Raw genomic sequence first — 19571 nt, 5'->3', positions numbered from 1 at the left:
CTGCTTTTAGGACCAGACTTAAGACTTTCCTTTTTGATCAATCCTATAGTTAGGGTTGGCTTGGGTTTCCTGATCTATCCCTTAGCTCTGCTGCTATAGGCTCAGACTGCCTGTCTTTACTCTCTCCAGTCTCCATGTTCATTATTATCGTTGCCATTCACTTTGTGTTCTCCGTTTTATTGTTTTCCCATAGAAACCACACCTGGCCCAGAGCTTCGTTTTTCTCTGTGTTTCTCACGTCCTCTCAACCTCAAACCAGCCTGTAAAATTGCCGTTCGGAGAAGCCATCCTTGAAATATGACAGACCTGGGACAGTTTGCAAAAAGAAGAGCGGTCCAAAACTCCTGTTGAGAGGCGTAAGGAGATTTTTGGTGGTTACAGGGCGAGATTGTTCCCAGTTATTCCAAAGGGTGTGCAACCAGATACTAAGTTGAGGGTGACAATAATTTTGTCTGGCCCATCTTTGGAGTTTTGTGTGAAATGATATAAATTTTGGCTTTTTTTCCCCCTCCCTTTTATGTGTTGTTTTAATACACACAAAGGAAACAAACATGCGTGCAACAAAACATGTAATTGTAATCGTTTGTACTTCAATTCCTGCGCAAACTCAGGGGTGCCAACACTTTCGGGCATGACTGTAGGAGTAAGTGTCTTATTTGTCTCTACGTGGTCCTATGATGGACTGGGGACATGTCCGGGGCGTGACCCCTCCTCTCGCCTAACGGCAGGCAGGAACCAGAAAGAAAATGGACGAATGACTTGACGATGTCCCAAACTTCATCTCCGAAGAGCTGGACTCCATCGGGATTAAATCAAAAGCTTTATTAAGTTGTAAAGTAGGTGATAAAAACATTAAGACTCGCAGACTCATTGCATTAAAAAAACTAAAGCCATCACCAGACGTCCTGGTAAATCATGTGAATGTAATCACAGGGACCTGATGGAATGACTCTGCATCGGTATCGCTCACAATTAAACGCCAGCGCGTGCCTTCTTCCTGGCTGTGGCCCCACTCGCTCGTAATGAGAGGCTGGTGTGTCTGCTGAAGTGTGAACGCTTAGTAACAGAGCAGCAATAAGCCTCTGCCTTCATTACGGCTGCCCTCCCCTTTGGCTTGACCCTCAAAACTTTCGGCTTTCTCCCGTTTGCCCTCCTCCAAAACCTGGGTGAAAAGGCGGGCGGCGGGAGGACGGACGCCCGTGCGCTTCGCCGGTCAACAGCTTGCTGCCATATCCGAGCTCCCTGGGTGAGACCAGCTGTCACTGATTCGTGCTCCAACATCCACTTTTATTTCCTTCACACTTCCTCTGTGGGGCTGCACACCCTTACCTCCTCTGATTATCTGACTTTAAGTTCTAAAAAAAGTTAAAAAAAAAGGCAAATCTATATGACCGCTGTCAAGATGTTAGGGAGGAGAAAAAAATCATTTCGGTAAAGAAAAATTGATCAAACCTGCAGCATCTGGACTTTCAAGATCGCTGCACTTTAAATAGAAACACGTGTTTTCTCACAGTTTCCATTCATCTGTGTCCACTTTTTTTTTCCTTCTCTTTGAAATTGCCTTTCTATCAATTTCAGTAATATTTCTGGGGCTTTTCGGGCCCTGAAGGGAAAAGCAGGTTTTCTTCAACCCTGAGATGAGTGAAAGACGTACAAGGTCTGCCAGCTCGCAGCGGCTGCCAAGATCTCATCTTTAATAGATCTGCTCAGCTGCAGAACCCCAACATGCTGAAATTAAAACCCACTACCAGCTCCACCTGAGGGGACGCCTTATAAGTGATGTTTTGAACTCTGAGCGCCGGCTGATTGATGTCCGAGAGCGAGGCCTGCTCGGTCTCTGGCCCCTCTGTGGGTTTTTTTTAATTTTTTATTATGTTTTATACTCTAATTCTAATTGAATCTCCTGCCCCCTCGGCACACGCTCCCCTCTGGGGAAGCACCACTATCAGATGAGGAAACCTACGGTCTGTGAAGGCGTTGATGCAACTCTGAGTCTGCAGACTGGGAATTTAAATTAAATCTAATTAACTTCAGAGACCGCTTAAACGCTGGCAACGTGTTCTCGTGAGCGGCGCGTCGGAGTCAACGTGAAACCGCGGTCTCCTGCTGAACGGGGGACGTTTTCAACTAAATTACTCGCTCGACTGATTTCAATATGCACTGTTATTATTTCCATGTCCTCCCTGATATTGTGTGAGCCTCCTCCTCCTTCTCGGGGGATGCCTCTTCTCCTATCGTTCCCTCGGAGCTGAGGCATTACTTCCAATTAAGGTCACATCAATGGAGAAGACAGATGAGGAGAGTCCCACATCTGTGGTGGTGGGAGGTGGGGGGGGGGATGAGGAGTTTAGTAACTCTTGCAAATGAGGTAAAGATGCGCTGCGCAGCATTCCCCCGAGGTGCACGCGGGGAGAAGCCCTGAATGCGGCGCGATCCGCGAGCGCACGGCGAACAGACGACAGGCCGGGCATGCGTGACGGATGAGCTTTTGTCTGAGCCGGCGCCCTGACGGACAAGCAAAAGTGTCTGTGGGCAGGTCGACAATGGATGTTTCCCTTTCCCCGCTGAGCGTTTCTGTCATTCAGCCGGCGTAAGGGAGACACGGGGACGAGGTGTCAGACGAGCAGCGAAGAGCAAACGACAAGTCCGAACGTTGCTCGGAGAAATCGCCCCGAGGCGTCCCCAAGAGAGGATTCTCCTCTTGTTTTTTTTTTTTTTTTTTTTTGGGGGGTGGGTGGGGGTGGGTTGCAGAACAGAATCAGCAGTGAGAGAGCTTTTACGCTGGCCGACAGCGCTGCTGGGGGATTTTCACTCAACCAAATGAGGGAATCGATAAGGTGTACAGTTGTACAAGGTCCTCGGGGAAACAATTAATCGTGGAAATACAGCCATGAAGGAGCTTTTTAGACAGACCCCCCCCCCCAACGTTGGCTTTCTGCACAGCACGATCCAAGACATCCCCACCGTGTCAGGCTAAAGATCACCCTTTGTCACTTTTTATTAAACGGCACACAAACAGATTCCAGACAAATCTCGAAGGTGCTCACGAAATCAAACATTGTATTGACTGAGTTTATATGGTAAAAAAAGAAGAAAACAGAAAGTCACAGCAAACACAACTACTCAGAGTGCTCAGAGTGCACCACAACTGGGTTGTAGGATCCAGGCAGGGCTTAAAATTCTTAAAATTAGCCTGAGGAGACCCCCCCTCCACCCCCTTAACTCCATCTCCCGTGTCTTCGAGTGGAGTAGGCGAACCAACATTCGGATTTGCCCCCTTCAACAGGACGCTCGTCGCACGCGTCGACGCCAGAGCACTAACCGCCCTCCGTCGCCGGGCGCAGGCCGGGTTCAGTGGAACATGTAGGCCCACTTTAACGGGTCTCTGTTACGGCTCGCAAGGGAAAGGCGCATATTAGCGAGTAAGGCGCGGATGTACTGTCTTGTCGATATGTCACCTGCTGACTCAAAACAAAGGTGGTCGTTAGCGGAGTGTGATTAAAACAAACCAAACTGTGTCCACGCCGAGTTCAGAGGAGTGTCTGTGCTGCAGATCCACAATATCGCCGTTTGTGTTCCTTATCCTGGAAAAAAAAAAAAGGAGATGGTGTACTGTAACAGGGCCTGCTTTTTGTTGGAGCCCAGAGGCTGTTACCAAACAATGCAGCGAGAAAACGAAAGAGCCCAGCTGCTTCAGCCGGCTGCTGCAAGGCTGCCCTGTCTTCTTTTCATGCTCCCCGTCACACGCAAGAAAATTACACCACAAAAGGGATCCTGCACTCAGAGCGGCCGACTTTCTGCCTTGAGGACGAGGGTGTGTGTGTGTGTGTATAAAAAACGAGCAGCATAGAGGGGGAGAAAAAGCACAAAGCAGGGGGTGGGAGGGAAGCCACGGGTGACATGATATACAGTAAGAGCAAATAAATGTGAGCCGGAGCATTCGGTTCTGCCTTTGGACGCGGCGATGGCTCCTCGGAGATAATTCGTCAGCAAACAACACGTTTACTGGTTGAATCCCCCCCGACCCTCTGCCTCTTCGCTCGCTGCTCAAACAGAAGCAGAACAGTAGGAGAGAGGGCTTCTGTTTGGCATAGCCTCGACAAGCTTTTGTTTTCCCCGCCGACGTACACGACGGTTTCTAACAGCGTAGCACAGGCGCGAGAGGCGACCCCACATGTCCCTGTTCGACGGGCGGGGATGGGGTTTTGACCCGAAGCGTGGCGGGTCACGAATGAAACACAACACTCCCTAATCTTGAAAAATGAGTCGACTTGGTAAGTGTCGTCCGCCTTCATTATGTGCAGCTCATTGATTAGGGACTTGGGTCGACGTTTGCAGGTTAAAGGTCGCCCGTGAGCCCCCCCCCCTCCCTCCCTTGGCCCTCTGCGGCCGAGGAGATGGAGGACGAAACGAAGGCTTCCTGATCCATGGGACGCTGCAGACTGAAGATCGGCCAACTGGCAAGTTGAAGTTCTCAGGCCTGCGGAGCTCCAGATGTGTGAGGACTCAATCGACCCCCACTTTTTTTTTATTTTCACTACAGCAGTTAATTGGCGGGGTGAGAAACCGCACTCCTCGCTGTGGGAGAAAGGGGCAGTTTATACTGGCGAGGAACAGGGAAAGGCTTTTTTTGTTTGTTTGTTTAATTTCCTCGATGTCAGTGAATTCCATCCAAATTAAAAACTTACACCGGGCCTGCACCACATCTCGGACGCTCATCGATAACGCAACGCCGGCGTGCACGACACAGTGTCAAGGATACACACCTAACAGTCAGATGGACACACACACACACACACCTAAACACCCCACAGCCAGTTTCATGGAGACTACTGATGACAGAACATGTGAGTTCATCCCAGAAATGCAACAATAAACAGCGTGTTTTCCTAAAACTGTACTGCCCTGACCTAAAACATCATCAGTCCTGTTGTTTCTAATATTCTGCTAACACAGCTGTTACTCGTTTATTCACACAGATGAGGAGAATAAGGCAAAGAAAGAGACTGAGTTGAGAGGAGGAGGCGTTAAATGCCAGTTTGCAGTGTTTTCTAAATATTTAGCCACACACACATTTAGTGGTGTCATGTTTGATGGAAGCAGTTTAAAGTGGGAGGCAAAGAGGGAAGACGCTGCTGCGTAATCTTTATTCATTGACCATACATCTTTGCAGCAGAGGTATAATCAATCACAGCGTGCACGCTGCCCCGCCGTCAACGTGCACGTCCGCGCCGGAGGGGACTGGCTGCTCGGACTAATTATCATCCCGGGGAGCCGAGCTCCGTGCTCATGGTGCAGAGAAACCGTGAGCCTGCGTGGGACAGGAGGACAGGAGGACCGGACAAAGGCTGGACGCAGCCCGCAGCGCGCCGCGCCGCGCACGCTCCTGACTGACTGACTGACTGTCCGGGGGGGTGGGAGGATGGATGGACACGGAGGAGGGGGGAGAAAAGTGTCAATGAGTCAAATCCCCGGTTTTTCCTCCCTCCAGCATATGTTCAGCAGAGGACACACACACACACACGCCGCGCGCGCGCACACCTGCCCCGAGCAGGCGGCGTGAGGAAAAGTGGCCAAGAAGACCAGTGTAAAAAAACGCACACGTACCAGCTCCGTGGTCATGTTCTGTTGAGTTGTGGCAATCATCTTGGTCCGCAACAAGCTCTACCGCCCGGGGAAGCGTCGCAACAAGCCGCCAAACAGCTGCGCTCTTGTTTGCCGGAGCTTTTATTTATTTTTCTTTCTTTCTTTCTGCTGCTCCGCTTCTCGCAAGTTTGTCCTCAGCGGGCTGGTGGTCCTCCCTCCCCCTCCCTGCAGCCCTCTCTCTCTCTCTCTCTCTCTCTCTCTCTCTCGGTCACCCTGTAGGCTCCGGGTTCTCGATCAGGTCCGAAAGGAATCGAGGTGTGGAGCTCATTATGACTCATGATGCGTCCCGACATGAGCCATAATGAGAGAGGGACAAATACAGCGAGACACCCAGTGCCGAGGAGCTGAGCGCTAAAATTGAGTTATTAAAGCTTAAAAAGCACAACACTAGCTGAAAGGAGCAAAACGCTAGCAAAAAATGATAGCTAAAAGCTAGGGATAAAAGAAGCCAAACACTAGCCTAAAGCCAAAAGTATCAAGAACCTAGCTAAAAGTATTAAAAAGATAGTCAAAAGCTAAAAGTAGAATAACAGCAGTTAAAAGAAGGCAAAACTCTAGCTAAAAGTTAAAAGTAGAAAAACACTAGCTAAAAGTTAAACCAAGCAAAATGCTAGCTAAAAGCCTAAAGTAGCAAAAAGCTAGCTAATGTAATGGAACAAAGCTAGCTAGAGTACCAAAAGGCTACCTAGAAGTAAAATAGTAGTAAAAGTTAAAAATAGCATAAGGCAAGCTGAAAGCTTGAAGAAGCAAAATGCTAGCTCAAAGCCAAAAGTAGCACAAAACTATACAAAAGTGGAACAGTAGTTAATAGCAAAATGCAAGCTAAAAGTTCAACTAAGAAAATGTTAGCTAAAACTCAAAAATAGCAAAAAATAACAGCTAGCTAAAAGTATCAAAAAATGCTAGCTTATAGCTAAAGATAAAAGAAGCCAAAACCTAGCTAAAAGTATCAAAAAGCCAGTTAAAAGCTAAATGAAGCAAAACTCTAGCTAAAAGTTAAAAGTAGAAAAATGCTAGCTAAAAGTTCAAGTGCTAGTTCAAAGTATGAAAAGGCTAGCAACCAAATGTGCTGGTGTAGATTAGTCCTCCAGGACATGGTCAATCCATAAAAGGGATAAAAACAGAAACAACTGGACTTCTAGTTTGTTGCTGAAGACATTTTGCTTCTCATCTGAGGAGCTTTATCAATTCAAAAAACAGAGAGTGTGGGGTTCGAGCTTTTAAAGCTGAGACATTCTGTAAACTAGATTCACCTGCAGATTACACTCACTCTCCTCACAATAGAGGCTCATTAGGGTCCTTGTTTGCCTCTCTGGTCTTTGTTGTTTTCAGATTTCAGCTTTCTAAAACCTACAATGAAGCGTTAAGCTTAACACTCAGTCACTTTCACTGCACTCAACACCTTCATTCATGTGAACAAAGAGGCCCATTAGTGATCCAGGCTAACAGAGACTTTTATCTGTGATGGCGGCCAGCTTCATCTGGACTGACTCTAAAAGTGAATCAGTATAAGGTATAAATCCAGTGATTATTGTCCTAAAGTTGAACAAAAATTTGTCCTGCGGTTTATGAGATATTTTGCTAACAGACACACCATGTGAAACATGTTTTGCACAAAGAAATAATGTTTTTTGCAGCATTTTCCACAAGCACATATGATCCCATGTGGAAAAGCGTTAAATTCATGTGTCTTCTCTGTAAAGGGCTGTAAATTTAGGGTGGGCTCAAGGCCAAGAACCAAACAAAATAAAAGTCCTGAAGGACAGTATCTGACCTTCCTGGCTAAGATAAACAGAAACAAGAATATGAAATATAAATTTCAGCCCACCCCTAAAAACCCCACACTATGCACAAAGCAGACGCTGTACAGTGAAACAGGTGCGGCTGGTTGGGATGAGCAGAAGATGAACGGCGTCCTCGTGTAGCGGCAACGTCTTGCGCCTGCAGGCTCTGCAGGTAGCTAACCCACACGCAGCTCCTCGCTGGATCCACCAATCACAGCTGGGTAACTGCAGTTGTTAAAGATGCACGCACATGCGCACCTCTCGTGACGGCGGCTTCAGCGTCACTCTCTTTTTCGAAAGGAAAGCAGGCAAAAAATAACTGAATCATTTCTAACCGTGAATTGGATGGAAGGTGTCCGTCCTCGCGGCCCCGGGTGATAAACTGCCAGAACGTGGTCAACAGCTTGTCCCTGTTGGGTTTTTTGTTTTCTCCCTCTGTGTGTGATTTTTTTTTTTTTTTTTGCCTGTTGTGAAACTCCAGCCAAAGAACACAGATGTGTGGCACTGAGCCGTGTGGATAAGATCACAGGAACCATCAACAGCAGAGGGGGAGGAAGCCTAGACAGAGCCAACCACCTGAATCCATTCAGCACCACACACACACACACACACTCCTTACCCCCATGTTTCTGCAGGACATCTTTAACCCGAGTCTGCTGCAGGAAACAGTGCCAGCACTTCAGATAGCATACTTGTGCTGGAACCCCAAAAAACCCCATCTGGCCCCAACAACTGCAATAGTAACTACACCCGTTTATACTTCAGGTCACTTTCCCTGACGTCGTGTCTTATGGAGGTTCTGGAGACACTGGTTTTGACCCTGAACATGTGAAACATGTTCTTGATCCTCTATGATTTGCCTTCCAGCCCCAGGTGGGGGTCGGATGATGCTGTCATCTGCCTGCTGCAGTGCGCCCTGCAGTGTGCCGAGGATCATGCTGATCTTATTTTCCTTGTGTCTTCTGCGCCGTTTCTGCTGAGTGAAAAGCTGCTCAGGGTGGGTGTCAGTGTGTCTGCTGTCTCTTGGGTTGCAGATTATCTGTCTGATAGGCCTCAGCGTGTAGGGAGAAAGGGGGGCATCTGATCCGATGTGGTCCTGTGTCCATCTCCCTTTACTCAGAGCTCTGAGCTCTGAGCCATACCACCAGCAGAAGTTCTCCAACAACACTGCAGAGACAGGCTGTGACAGGTGGAGTGGAGTGCAGGGAACTGGTGGCCACCTTTTGTGGAACGGTGCTGCAGAAATCACCTGCTCCTGAACAGAGCCAAGACTAAAAGAAGACAGTGGTGGACTTCAGGAGGTTCTTGTGTGTTTCTGAACAATGGGCCAAGACCGGAGCACCAACATCAATGCTGTTTACGTGGACAGGACAACCAGTCTCTACTTTCTGAGCTTCGTGTGCAATAAGATGCTGAAAATGTTGTCCCGCTCTGTGGTGGCAGGAGCCATCGACCGTGTGGTGTGCTCACGAAGCTCCATCAGTGCCAGGGGTGCCTCATAAATGTGACTAAACAGAACTGGACAGCGACGTTTAGGTCGGTGAGGGACATGAGATCACAGAACAAAATGCTCTTCGTCACTCTATATTCGCACCACTTTCGTTACGCCTTACAGAGACAGCAGAGCTTGTTCTCCAGCACTCTCACTCGCCTCCTCCGCCATGAAGAACACTTTAGGGAATCCTTTATAGCAGTCACCATTTTATCGTCTCTGTGTAACAGATGAACACTACGCTGCATCTATAACAACTATTACATATGGAAGTTATGCGCTGTATATTTATCCACTGCATGTTTTACTGTATTTACTACTGTTAATTTACTGTTTAGTTTGTCTTTTTCTTCAATTAAATGCACTGAATTAAAAACGTATAGCTGCCAACCAGTTACAGTGAACTACATCAAGCAAATTTGACCTTCAGTGGCTGAAGATAATGTAGCTATTAGCTTCAGGCTATCTTCAGTGCTAAAGATAAAGGACACCTCTCAGACACAACCACAGCAACTAAATACATTCATATTACACACAAACAGAAACAGCCTCTCTCTGTAGTCGTTGAATTTTCCACTTAAAATTTTGAAGAGGAAAAAAAAACCCCGCGTGACTTCCAACTTTAGTTTGAAAGTTTTGACCGGAAGTATCGTATACTTACGTTCATTTTTCTTTCTTGATGCTGTAATTTTATTTGGTGAAAAATTATATTTTACACCTGTTTTATATTTTACATTTACTTTTTCAAGCTGTGACTAATGTTAATATTACTATATATTTATATTTATGTCTGTTTTGGGGGAAGTTTAAGCAGCGAGTGAAAGGCCCGGTGTTTTTTATTTTGAAAATAAATATCCGGAAGTTGTTCTGGTCGTTACCTTGACACCCACGCAGTGTTCTTCGCTCATTGGCTCGCGGCAAAATTTGAAATGAAACGCGCTCAGTCTAGCGGCGTCTGCGCAAGGATGAAGATAGAGACAGTTGCCGTTACGATAAGAAAAGAGAAAACGACCGTCTAATAATTACACATTTCCGGAAGGCTTTGCGCTACAGAATTTCACCAGGTAGGCCGGCAAACTGATATTTGTCAACAATGTTTGCTAACTTAAAAAAAGTCGACGTAACTGCCGCGCTGTCGGGCTGTAATCCTACGGTTAACGTTAAACGAGCGCAGCGTTATGTCCTGGTTGGCTAAAGCTAATTAGACAAACAAAAGGGCCGCATTTTGGCAAACACGGAAGTGATAAATAAACTTTACAGTACTGAAATTTCGTATCGTGAAAAGTACTAGTTTCATTTATCAGCTGCCAAGAGAAGAAGCTAGCTTTTGACTTAAAAGTAAATAAACTCGTGTGTTTGTTTTTTTTCAGCTTGTCTTGCTGTAGGACACCATGGAGACTGCAGTACTCAGCCTCCAGAGCTTATATGAACAGCTGAGGACAAATGTTGACCTTCTTAGTGAGAATATTGAACCCAGTGAGTGGTTTTTGATTCCTGGTCTGATCTTGGTTTAATATAAATGCTTTCAAATCTTGTATGAAAGGGTTTGTTATGGTTCGGAAACTCTTCCCACAGACTTCATTCAGATGGCGCAGAACTTTGAAGACTGCCGCCGCAAGTGGCTGAGGACCGAGCAGGACCTGGGCTCTTGCAAGGAGATGCTCACGAAAGCCGAGATGGAGAGGGGCGCCTTGGATGTCAAACTGAAACACGCCCGCAACCAGGTGGACGTGGAGATCCGGCGCAGGCAGAAGGCCGAGGCTGACTGCGAGACACTGGTACGTTCAGTCAGAAAGCCAGGCTTCGTTTTATTTGGCGTTCATTTCGTTGAGTCTCAACGTGCCTAATCTACTTCATGGTTTCTGTTAATACAGGAACGTCAAATTCAGCTGATCCGGGACCTCTTGACCAGCGAGGGATCCACCAACAGCATCCAGCTGAGCGCAGAGCAGCGTTCTGCTTTGGCCTTCCTGAACGCCAACACTCAGGGGACAACCAACCTGAACAACAGTCGGAGGTTTGACACTTCAATGCAAAAAAACACCACGTCTTTATTTATAGATCCAAATATTTCTACTGTGTATGGACAGTATTTGTGGAAACATCTGACGCTTGGTCGTCGTTCTCTCATTTCTGCTTAATTTCCGAAATGTTTGTGGTCTACCAGATAAAAATGTTGGCTGTAGCTCACATAGTTTGGCCTAAAATACGTGAATAAGTTCTGACAAATGTTCATTTTATTTCGCAGACTGATGACAATAGATGAGTCTGCCTCCATCCTGTCAGATATCAGCTTCGACAAAACAGACGACTCTCTCGTAAGTTCTCCCCCCAGCTTTTTCTGGCGCTAAAATAAGATTGATGCTTTAAATCCGGTTGTGCTGCTTCTGATCTCCGACAGGACTGGGAGTCCTCCAACGTGCGGACGATGCGACTCAAAAAGCGAGAGAAAAGGGTTGGTTGTTGACGCGCACCTCTTCATGTTCTTGAGAGCAGACGAGCGATCGCGTGCCGTGGCGTTTATTAGATGTCGCTGCTTCTGTCCGTTTCAGCGCTCCTCGAGAAATCTCGTTGACGGCCCTCCAGTTGCTTCCAAAAGATCACGCTCGACCGGCAGAACTTCGGAAAGGGTAGTTACTGTGACTCCATCTGCATTTTATTATCACGTGTCTACTTTTTTAAAGTGAAAGAGAGCACAAGGCGTTTAGACGTGTTGACTCAGTCATTTTTACAGATATTTAACTAAATAAATATTGTGGTAGTAGCTGAGAGTCATTCACAACACATACTCTGAGCACTACACATTCTACAACATCTTTGCTTAAAGCTTTGGCCTTTGGTGTCTGTAAGCAAAATCTAATAAACCACTTGGTGGATTTGAATGAAATTCTCACAAAATGAATCACTGGAAACACATCAGCTCATCAACTTTCGGAGTCAGTCTGATTCAAGAAGCTGCCACAGCCGATCAACCTCGGCCGACACTAAAAATGGCCGTAACTTTAAATACTGAGCAGAAGTTTGGTGTAGTAGTAGCTGAGAGTCATCCCTAGTAAATACCAGGTAACAGTAATAAATGCTACTAACAGATTTTTGCAGGATTTTATGAGCTGATCCTTCCGATGGTGCTCGGCCTTTTCTTCTGACTGTTTTCGTTCCCGCGGACAGGGAAGCGAAACCCTCGTGACAAAGACAACGGTGACGGTTCCTACGAACGGAGGACCCGTCGAGGCGGTTTCTACCATCGAGACGATTCCTTACTGGACTCGCAGCAGGAGAAAGACCGGTAAGACCTCCCCTCAGATCCACTCTGTCTCTGCAGGCCTTTACAGTCTGTCAGTACGATGTTCTTCTGAAATTCTTCATTTGAAAGAACATCTGACTTTTAAAGCAAATTATACTTTTATTCTTCTAAAGTAAAAATAGCCCAGGCTTACTCAGTTTGGGTTAGAAATGTTGGTGCTGTTAGGCCATTGTCCTGCACTGTGAGGTGGGGTTCATGTTTAATTATATTTATAGTTTTTCCTACTTTCACGAGGCAGTAATTCTGCTTTATTATGTTGAGATGTCACCATTCCACCTCGTGCTGCTGCAGCTGACTCAAACACTAGTTTTCATTTTTTTTACGCATTTTGCTTGTCTGAGTCTGTCAGCGAGAACTAATACTGTAGAAAGATGGACAAGAGAAATGTGAATTCTGACAATCTAAGCATTGCTCAAAAACCTAAAGAGTTTTGAAAAATAAAGTACTTTTTTCCCCTCAGTCTCTCCAAACACTAGAAACACAATAGGAAAAAGTCATTTGAGAGCTTAACTGTTTCTTAAGACTTCCATTTTCCATACATGTTGTTTGCCACATCTGAATCCGTATGATTTATTTGACAAATGAGTGTTTCTGTTCCATCTCTCCTGTTCAGCTGCTCTGGAGTGGGACTCTGAATCGGTCAAGTCTGAGGACGTTTTCAAGCCGCCTGAAAACCCCGAGGCAGAGCTGAGAGCTGAGGCGAGCACTCCACAGAGCAAAGGGGGTGTCCGTCTGCACGAGTTTGTCTCCAAGACTGTAAGCAATCATTCGCTCATACCCCCCTCATTCATGGTCTGTTTATGTTTGGACTTCAAAAATTAAAAAAAAGAGAAACTTGTAACAAATGTGTCTTACAGGTAATTAAGCCCGAGTCTTGTGTGCCGTGCGGAAAGAGGATCAAGTTTGGGAAGATTTCGCTGAAATGCCGCGATTGCAAGGTGGTGTCCCACCCGGAATGCCGCGAGCGCTGCCCTCTGCCGTGCATCCCCAACCTGGGCGGAACGCCAGTCAGGATCGGAGAGGTGCCGGATCACATCTGCGTCACCCCCCTCCCATTTCCCCGTCCAGCTTCGCCTGAACGTCGCGCCGTTAACCCAGGTTTCCCTTCTTTTGTCCCCTCAGGGCGTCCTCGCTGACTACGTCCCAGACACGTCCCCGATGATCCCGCCCCTGGTGGTCCACTGTGTGAACGAGATCGAACACAGGGGCCTGCACGAGGTGAGCACTCGGCTGTTCTAATAGGGTGTGAAAAGATAATGAACAGGAAAGCCTCACGTCTCATCTTTAATGTCTTCCCCCTTAAGCTGAGACGAGAGAGCTGTAACTTAAAGTTTTACAATCTGTTCCTGTGAAATTACATTTACAGCTCGGCTGCAGGAAAAAAAAAGCTACAAATTTGATTTCTGTGCGAGTTCGCCGCTGTCTTTTTTTGTTAAATATTGCTCCTGTCTCATCCTCTAACTTTACCACCCAGAGGATTTCTTTCTTTAAACTCTAGTTGTTGGGAAATATTTGCTTTTTCCCCCTCCAGCTGAGGCCAATGTCCCAGAAACAGAAACCAAAGGGATTTAAGAGCTCTGACTAAAACAAACAAGAGCCTTGTCTGATTTGGGATCCCCAAAACTAAACCTAGAACCAAAACTGAGAGCTGGACAGCTGGTAACTACCCAAACCCAACTAATAGGTGTGAAGTCCAAGGAGCCAACGATCAACAACCAATCAGCCACCAGCTGTTCCCGAGAGGGCGGGGCTTGTTTATTTTACCAGCCAATCAGCTCTAGAGAGAGCAAGGGGATGAGCTAATTAAACAACTCATTCATAAAATGGGAGTTAAAACAGTTATCAACAATTAATTTTGGTGTTTTTATTAATTTAAGTTATTGATACACAAAAACTAAGTCAGCACACATAGAGGGTATTTTTGCTTTTTTTTTTTTTTACATTTTTTTCTACCCAAATATTTTCTGTATACTCTTTTGCACGTTGCAAGACAAATCACAAAGTCACATTAAATGACAGGAAATTAATGAGTAAAGGTTAAAGATCCCCATTGTGTTTATAATTAAAGTCGTTTGATCCTTTTTTCACTCATTTTCCCCAAAAGTACAATTAAACACCTTTTTCAGAATTACCATCTTAAATTGTGCTGAATGTGCGATTGCAAGTTTGACAAATAAAACTATTGTTTCTCATTTCATACCAATGAAGCTTAACTTTTCTTGCGTCTCTACTTGGGTCTTAGTTTGGATTTAATACAATGAACAATGTTTGTTGTTGTTTGTTTTTCGCGCTCAGGCCGGTCTGTACCGTCTGTCCGGTGCTGATCGCACAGTGAGGGAGCTAAAGGAGAAGTTCCTCCGCAGCAAAACCGTCCCCGTGCTCAGCAAGGTGGACGATGTCCACGCCATCACTGGCCTCCTCAAGGACTTCCTGAGGAACCTGAAGGAGCCTCTGCTGACGTTCCGTCTGAACCGGGCCTTCATGGAGGCGGCGGGTATGTTTGGCTTAAAAAAATATATTTTTGTACTACTTAACTGCGACACTGAAACTTCTTAAGAGAGAACAGAAATGTACCCAACACGACCATTAAACGCAGGATCATATCCTGCTTTGTTTTGCAATTTGTTCCGAGGAGTGAAAGAACCCTCTGGGGAGAGGTTATCTGGCACATAAAGACATTGTTTTGTTTTGGTTTGAGAGTTTGTTTCTGGAGAAACCAGTTTCCCTTGAAGTTGTTTAAAAATCCCCCTCCAGCGCCTTATATCTTGACCTCTGAGACAACTGTTTGTTCTTCCCTGGCAGAGGCTTCAGATGAGGACAACAGCACGGCTCTGATGTACCAGACAATCAGCGACCTGCCGCAGCCCAACAGAGACACGCTGGCCTTCTTAGCTCTACACCTGAAAAGGTTCGCAGCACCACTTTCCTACATCTGATTAACAGCTGATATTTGCTTTATTATTCCTGCCACATATTTGGATTCGCTGACATTTAGAGAGCGGATTAGTCTCACTTTTTAAACCGCTCCCACAGCTCTTCAGTGTCCTTTACAATCAATTGGGTTGCATTGATTTAGGTAAAAATATATTCATGTACTTTTTTTTGTTTTTTAATTGACTTTATTTAATGTTCTAAAAGGGGGAAAAAATGCACTACAGTTTTAGGAAATGTTATTTCACATACACTAAGTGTAATAAAACCTTTCAGAGTTGCTGACAGTTTGGACACTAAGATGGACATCAGTAACCTGGCCCGGGTCTTCGGCCCGACTATTGTTGGCCATGCGGTTCCTAACCCAGAGCCGATGATGATCCTGCAGGACACCAAACGACAACCTTTGGTAAGTCTGAGTTGGTCTCTAAGGGGTGGGAGCCTTTAGGCACCTCACGATTCGACTCGGTGGTTATTCAGAGGGCTGCGATCCAATTACAAAACATTTATCCATGCATCCATGAGCACATTTCAAACCAAATCCTGATTATTGGATCTCTCAGACCTAAGATCACGTTCGAGCTATCTTACCTACTTTCTTCAGCGTTTCCACCACTTTATCGTCCGTTGTAGATTGCGGGAACGGCTGTGATGATCGTGTTTTGTTGTGACTCCAAACTTTGACGCACAAGCCCTGGTTTTCAAACCCCTGAATGTCGACGCGAATCCTTCACAATAAAAGTTGCAATGGACTCTGGAGTTTGCGTTGCCTTCTCCTGAGTTAGGAGGAAGCTTTGACGTTGCTCTGGTTAGCGGTGGCAGCTAGCAACAGCTGTGTGTTCTACTTCCTTCTCCTTTAGGTAGAAACGTGTTCATGTGAATGAATGTTGTGACACGGGGCTCCCGTCTACGTCATTCTTCCCTTTAACGTCGTAGAAGCCAAAATACATGTTTCAGCGTGGTTCTCCAACTGTTGGCTGCTCGCCGTAAATAGACTGCGTGCTGCTCTTCAGAGTACCGACGATAATTAACGCGCCCGTCAGAGTAGATTAAACCAAAACGTGAATTCCCTCACACAACAATCCTGAACACAGGTCTAGAGTTGGAGCACACACAAGGGGTCACCTGTGACAATGACCTTTGATCCCGCGGTCTTGAACTCAGTAGGGATCTCCCCCAATCCACGAGATGTCCAGCTACTATTTTGATCCCATTAGATTGATCTTTTAAAGACAAATCCCACAATTTGAATTTTAGTCTACTGGTTACCAATTTATTGTCTAAAAGCGATCGGTCTAAATTATTCCAGTTCTTAAACCGGCAGCAACAGGAAGTCCTTTGTTTAACTTCCTGGAACTGAAGCTGAGGAATCGCTCTGATTGGCTGGAAATGTTCAGATTATTCCTTCGTGGATAACAAAGCAGGGCCAGCTCCCGGTCGGCTCTTTACTGATGTCTGTCATTTGCGGAATCAGCTATAAATCCTCACAGTGCCGGCATCCGTCAAAACATTGTTGATCTTTTAGGATTTGAATCATTCTTAAGTTTTACACATGGATGGTTCATTTATTGGAATCAAAATGGAACTTATTTAACAGTTTTTTTTTAATGTAGGTTATAAAACGTCTTATTTCATCTGAGTTGAGAAATGAATGAATGAATTAACTCGATCACTGCCTGACCCAGTTAGCTGTAGCTCTGCTGTGTGTTGTTTCTTTAACAGATTAAAATAATCTAGAGGAGGGTTGGGAGGGGACAGACGGTCTTGCTGGTTAAACGGTTGCAGAGTTGATGCTAAGACAAGAAACTGTCCACGGACCGATGGACAGCGCCATACCAACTTGAGACCTGTCGAATGACGGGCAAATAATCGTAATAAATTTCTGACATTTTCAAATGGATTGGGAATCCCTCAAGTCCGCATCGTGACACATTGAAAAACAGATTAAAGCCCCACATTATTAGTCACACCTCACAGGGTTTAAAGCTCTCAGAGCGTTTTCTGCTCATTAAAAATTTTAGAGAGCAAGTGAGGCCTGTGTTATATTATATAATCAGAGGTTTTCTTTCTTTCTTCCAGCTGTGGTCTAATGTTGCACTAATATTAAGGAGTGATTTACAACAGGAGAAAAAGAAAAAGCGTCCCTTTCCAGGTGTAGCTGTCCTGTAGAAGCTTGTTCCCTCGGTCCCTACAGTATTTACAGCCGGTCCGCGGACAGTCGTACCCTGCTCCCCGTTCCTGGGTGAAATACAGCCGCCTGGTTACTGCATGCATAATAAAACTTATAGTCTGCCCAGGGGAGTCCAGACTCCTCTGCCTCGCAATGCATTCTGGGGTTTCATCACGATAAACCAACATTTCTCCGTCTTTTAATATTAAATAGCTGTTCAGTTCTGGACAGGAAATTAAAGCTGATTTTTCTTTTTTTTTTTTAAGGAATAACAATTCTGGGCATTTCCTCTTTTAAAGATGTGGGAACATCAAGTCGATATGTTAAGAAGTAATGCACTCTTTCATCTTATTTAAAGTGTTTGCCAGAATTCAAATCAGCCAGAATCACACCAAGAAGTGACCACTGAATTGATTATAGTCCCATGAAGTGCTTCTGATAACTTCAGTCACATTAATTCAAATCGGTCTTCGAGTAAAGCACTGATGAGTCGGATTAGGATGAAAAGGATCTTTTTTTTTTCCCAGAACGTGCTGAATGAGTTTTGTGTCCAGGTTGTGGAGCGTCTGCTGGCTCTGCCGGCGGCTTACTGGGACCAGTACGTGATGGCAGGAAGCGCGCAGCCCAACTTGGACCATCTGGTCATCGAGAACGCAAACTGCTACGCCACCCCCGAGAGAGGTGAATCTCCGTTTAGGGTCATTTGTCTTGTCTTTTTAACAAAATACCTCTGTTAACCAGATTTCCAACTGCATCACGTGCGTGACCTCGGAGCCCAGATCATTTGTTTATAATTTCTAGCCAAATTATCATTATTTAGTCTTGGAAAAAAGAGGCTTTAACCCTGGTTTGAAGACGGGCAGCACAAACAGTTGCGATTAATCAGGGGGAAAAATAATAAATGTGTAGGAAGCCTGTTTCATGACCGCCTCAGATATGAATGCAAAGTGAGATCTTAATATAAAGTGTTTAATTGTTGCAGCGACTCTGCTGGGACCTCTGACCACTCCAGAACTACACAAGACCCCGTCCTCCAGCTCCCTCTCTCAGCGCATGAAGTCCACCCTGACACCCAGGTGAACACACGAACTCAGGCCTCGTTAGAGCCTGACTTTAACCCCGCTTATAGCTCAGCCTGTGCCGCAACGAGCACTTTAACCGGCTGACCCTTAACTGGTAAATTTATCCTTTTTTTTCCCCGTGTGTCGCAGATTCGGAAGCAAGAGCAAATCGGCCGTCGGGTTTTCTCACCAAGGGAAGTTCTTCTCGTCCCCACTCCTGAAATAAGACAAAGCAGCTCCGCCCGTTCCTTCGCTCATTCAGATGATAGAGAGAAATGCTCCCGTCATTTAGTCGCATTACACAATAAAAGGTGGATTTTAATTGTTGTAAAGGTGTGTTTTGATACAACCGAATGGCAGGTTTTCCTTCCTGTGCGCCCCTTTGTCTTTAGGTCTATTACGTTCACTGAAGGCTGACCTTGTCTTCTGATTTCAGATCCCAACATGAGAATGTGTTGTTTTTTAAAGACTTCCAGATGAAGATCTGTACTGTACGCAGCTTTAAATTGTCCTGCTCATTTTGATTTCTTCAGCTCATGTATCACTCAGAAGTTGGAAGAACTGATTGGCATTTCATACTAGGGTGGATTTCATTGTATTTTTAATTTTTTTTTTTTTGTTACGCTTGTATTTAATGTACTTTTTGCCGCATTGGATTTGGATTGTCCTCATTAGCCAGTGGTTTGTGCTTTAACTGTTCAGAGATGTGCCCACCCTTTTCCTTGTGTTGCCTCGACTAGAAAACGACCGTCACAAGACCTCGAGGAAGGCCTTTGTAATAGACAAGCTCTTCTTTGTACATGTGTTTAAGTTCGTTTTGTAAATGTATGGCATAAAAAGCTTCCAATTTGCCTTTGCCAGTAGTAATCAGGGGCTTTAATCTGCTTCGTCTGATTGTTTCCCTCCTCCGGTTCATTCTGTGGGAGGTTCTCGATGAGCAGACCCATAAAAAGACAGTTCCTCTGCGTTTGCCAGTCCACTTACCGTGGCATTGTTTGATTACCTATTAACACATTTTGTACACCAGTATCTCCATGTGAATGATAAAAAAAAATACATTTCTAACTTCCCCAGGTGTCTTCTGTCAGTTGATTTAAATACCTTCTGAACCATTGAACAGATTTGAATGAATCTGTCAGGAACTCATTGAATGCACATCTTTTGGAGTCAATTCAAGATGGCT

At 45.4% G+C, this 19571-nt stretch overlaps 2 protein-coding genes across 3 annotated transcripts in view; one reads left to right on the top strand and one right to left on the bottom strand.

The window, feature by feature from the left end:
- The window catches only part of LOC108237637 (inactive dipeptidyl peptidase 10), a 33726-nt gene extending 27924 nt beyond the window's left edge, over nt 1–5802 (bottom strand). For both annotated transcript variants that reach the window (XR_005233524.1, XM_017419207.3), the window contains exon 1: nt 5608–5802. Coding sequence is in view for 1 of the 2 variants with exons in the window: in XM_017419207.3 (XP_017274696.1) it covers nt 5608–5646 (39 nt within the window). In the remaining variant the exon portion in view is untranslated. The remainder of the gene's footprint in view (nt 1–5607) is intronic.
- Nucleotides 5803–9843: 4041 nt separating this feature from the next.
- Nucleotides 9844–19457, top strand: racgap1 (Rac GTPase activating protein 1). The gene is made up of 17 exons (XM_017419243.3): nt 9844–9986; nt 10293–10398; nt 10498–10700; nt 10797–10939; nt 11171–11240; nt 11324–11377; nt 11475–11552; nt 12091–12208; nt 12840–12982; nt 13084–13248; nt 13349–13444; nt 14522–14720; nt 15029–15134; nt 15434–15566; nt 17882–18008; nt 18310–18403; nt 18539–19457. Exons 2-17 carry the CDS (start codon nt 10314–10316, stop codon nt 18612–18614), a joined length of 1890 nt encoding a protein of 629 aa, XP_017274732.1. The 5' UTR covers nt 9844–9986; nt 10293–10313; the 3' UTR covers nt 18615–19457.
- The last annotated feature ends 114 nt before the right edge of the window (nt 19458–19571 follow it).

Source organism: Kryptolebias marmoratus, linkage group LG8, assembly GCF_001649575.2.
Source record: "Kryptolebias marmoratus isolate JLee-2015 linkage group LG8, ASM164957v2, whole genome shotgun sequence".
NCBI lineage: Eukaryota > Metazoa > Chordata > Actinopteri > Cyprinodontiformes > Rivulidae > Kryptolebias > Kryptolebias marmoratus.
This window is presented reverse-complemented; position numbering and strand designations above follow the sequence as displayed.

Bases quoted from the DNA above. Each gene is read 5' to 3' on its own strand.
- racgap1 (XM_017419243.3), top strand. From the start codon at position 10,314: ATGGAGACTGCAGTACTCAGCCTCCAGAGCTTATATGAACAGCTGAGG. The intron at 11,241-11,323 runs GTAAGTTCTCCC...GATCTCCGACAG, and splicing joins ACAAAACAGACGACTCTCTC to GACTGGGAGTCCTCCAACGT. The intron at 15,135-15,433 runs GTTCGCAGCACC...AAAACCTTTCAG, and splicing joins TTAGCTCTACACCTGAAAAG to AGTTGCTGACAGTTTGGACA.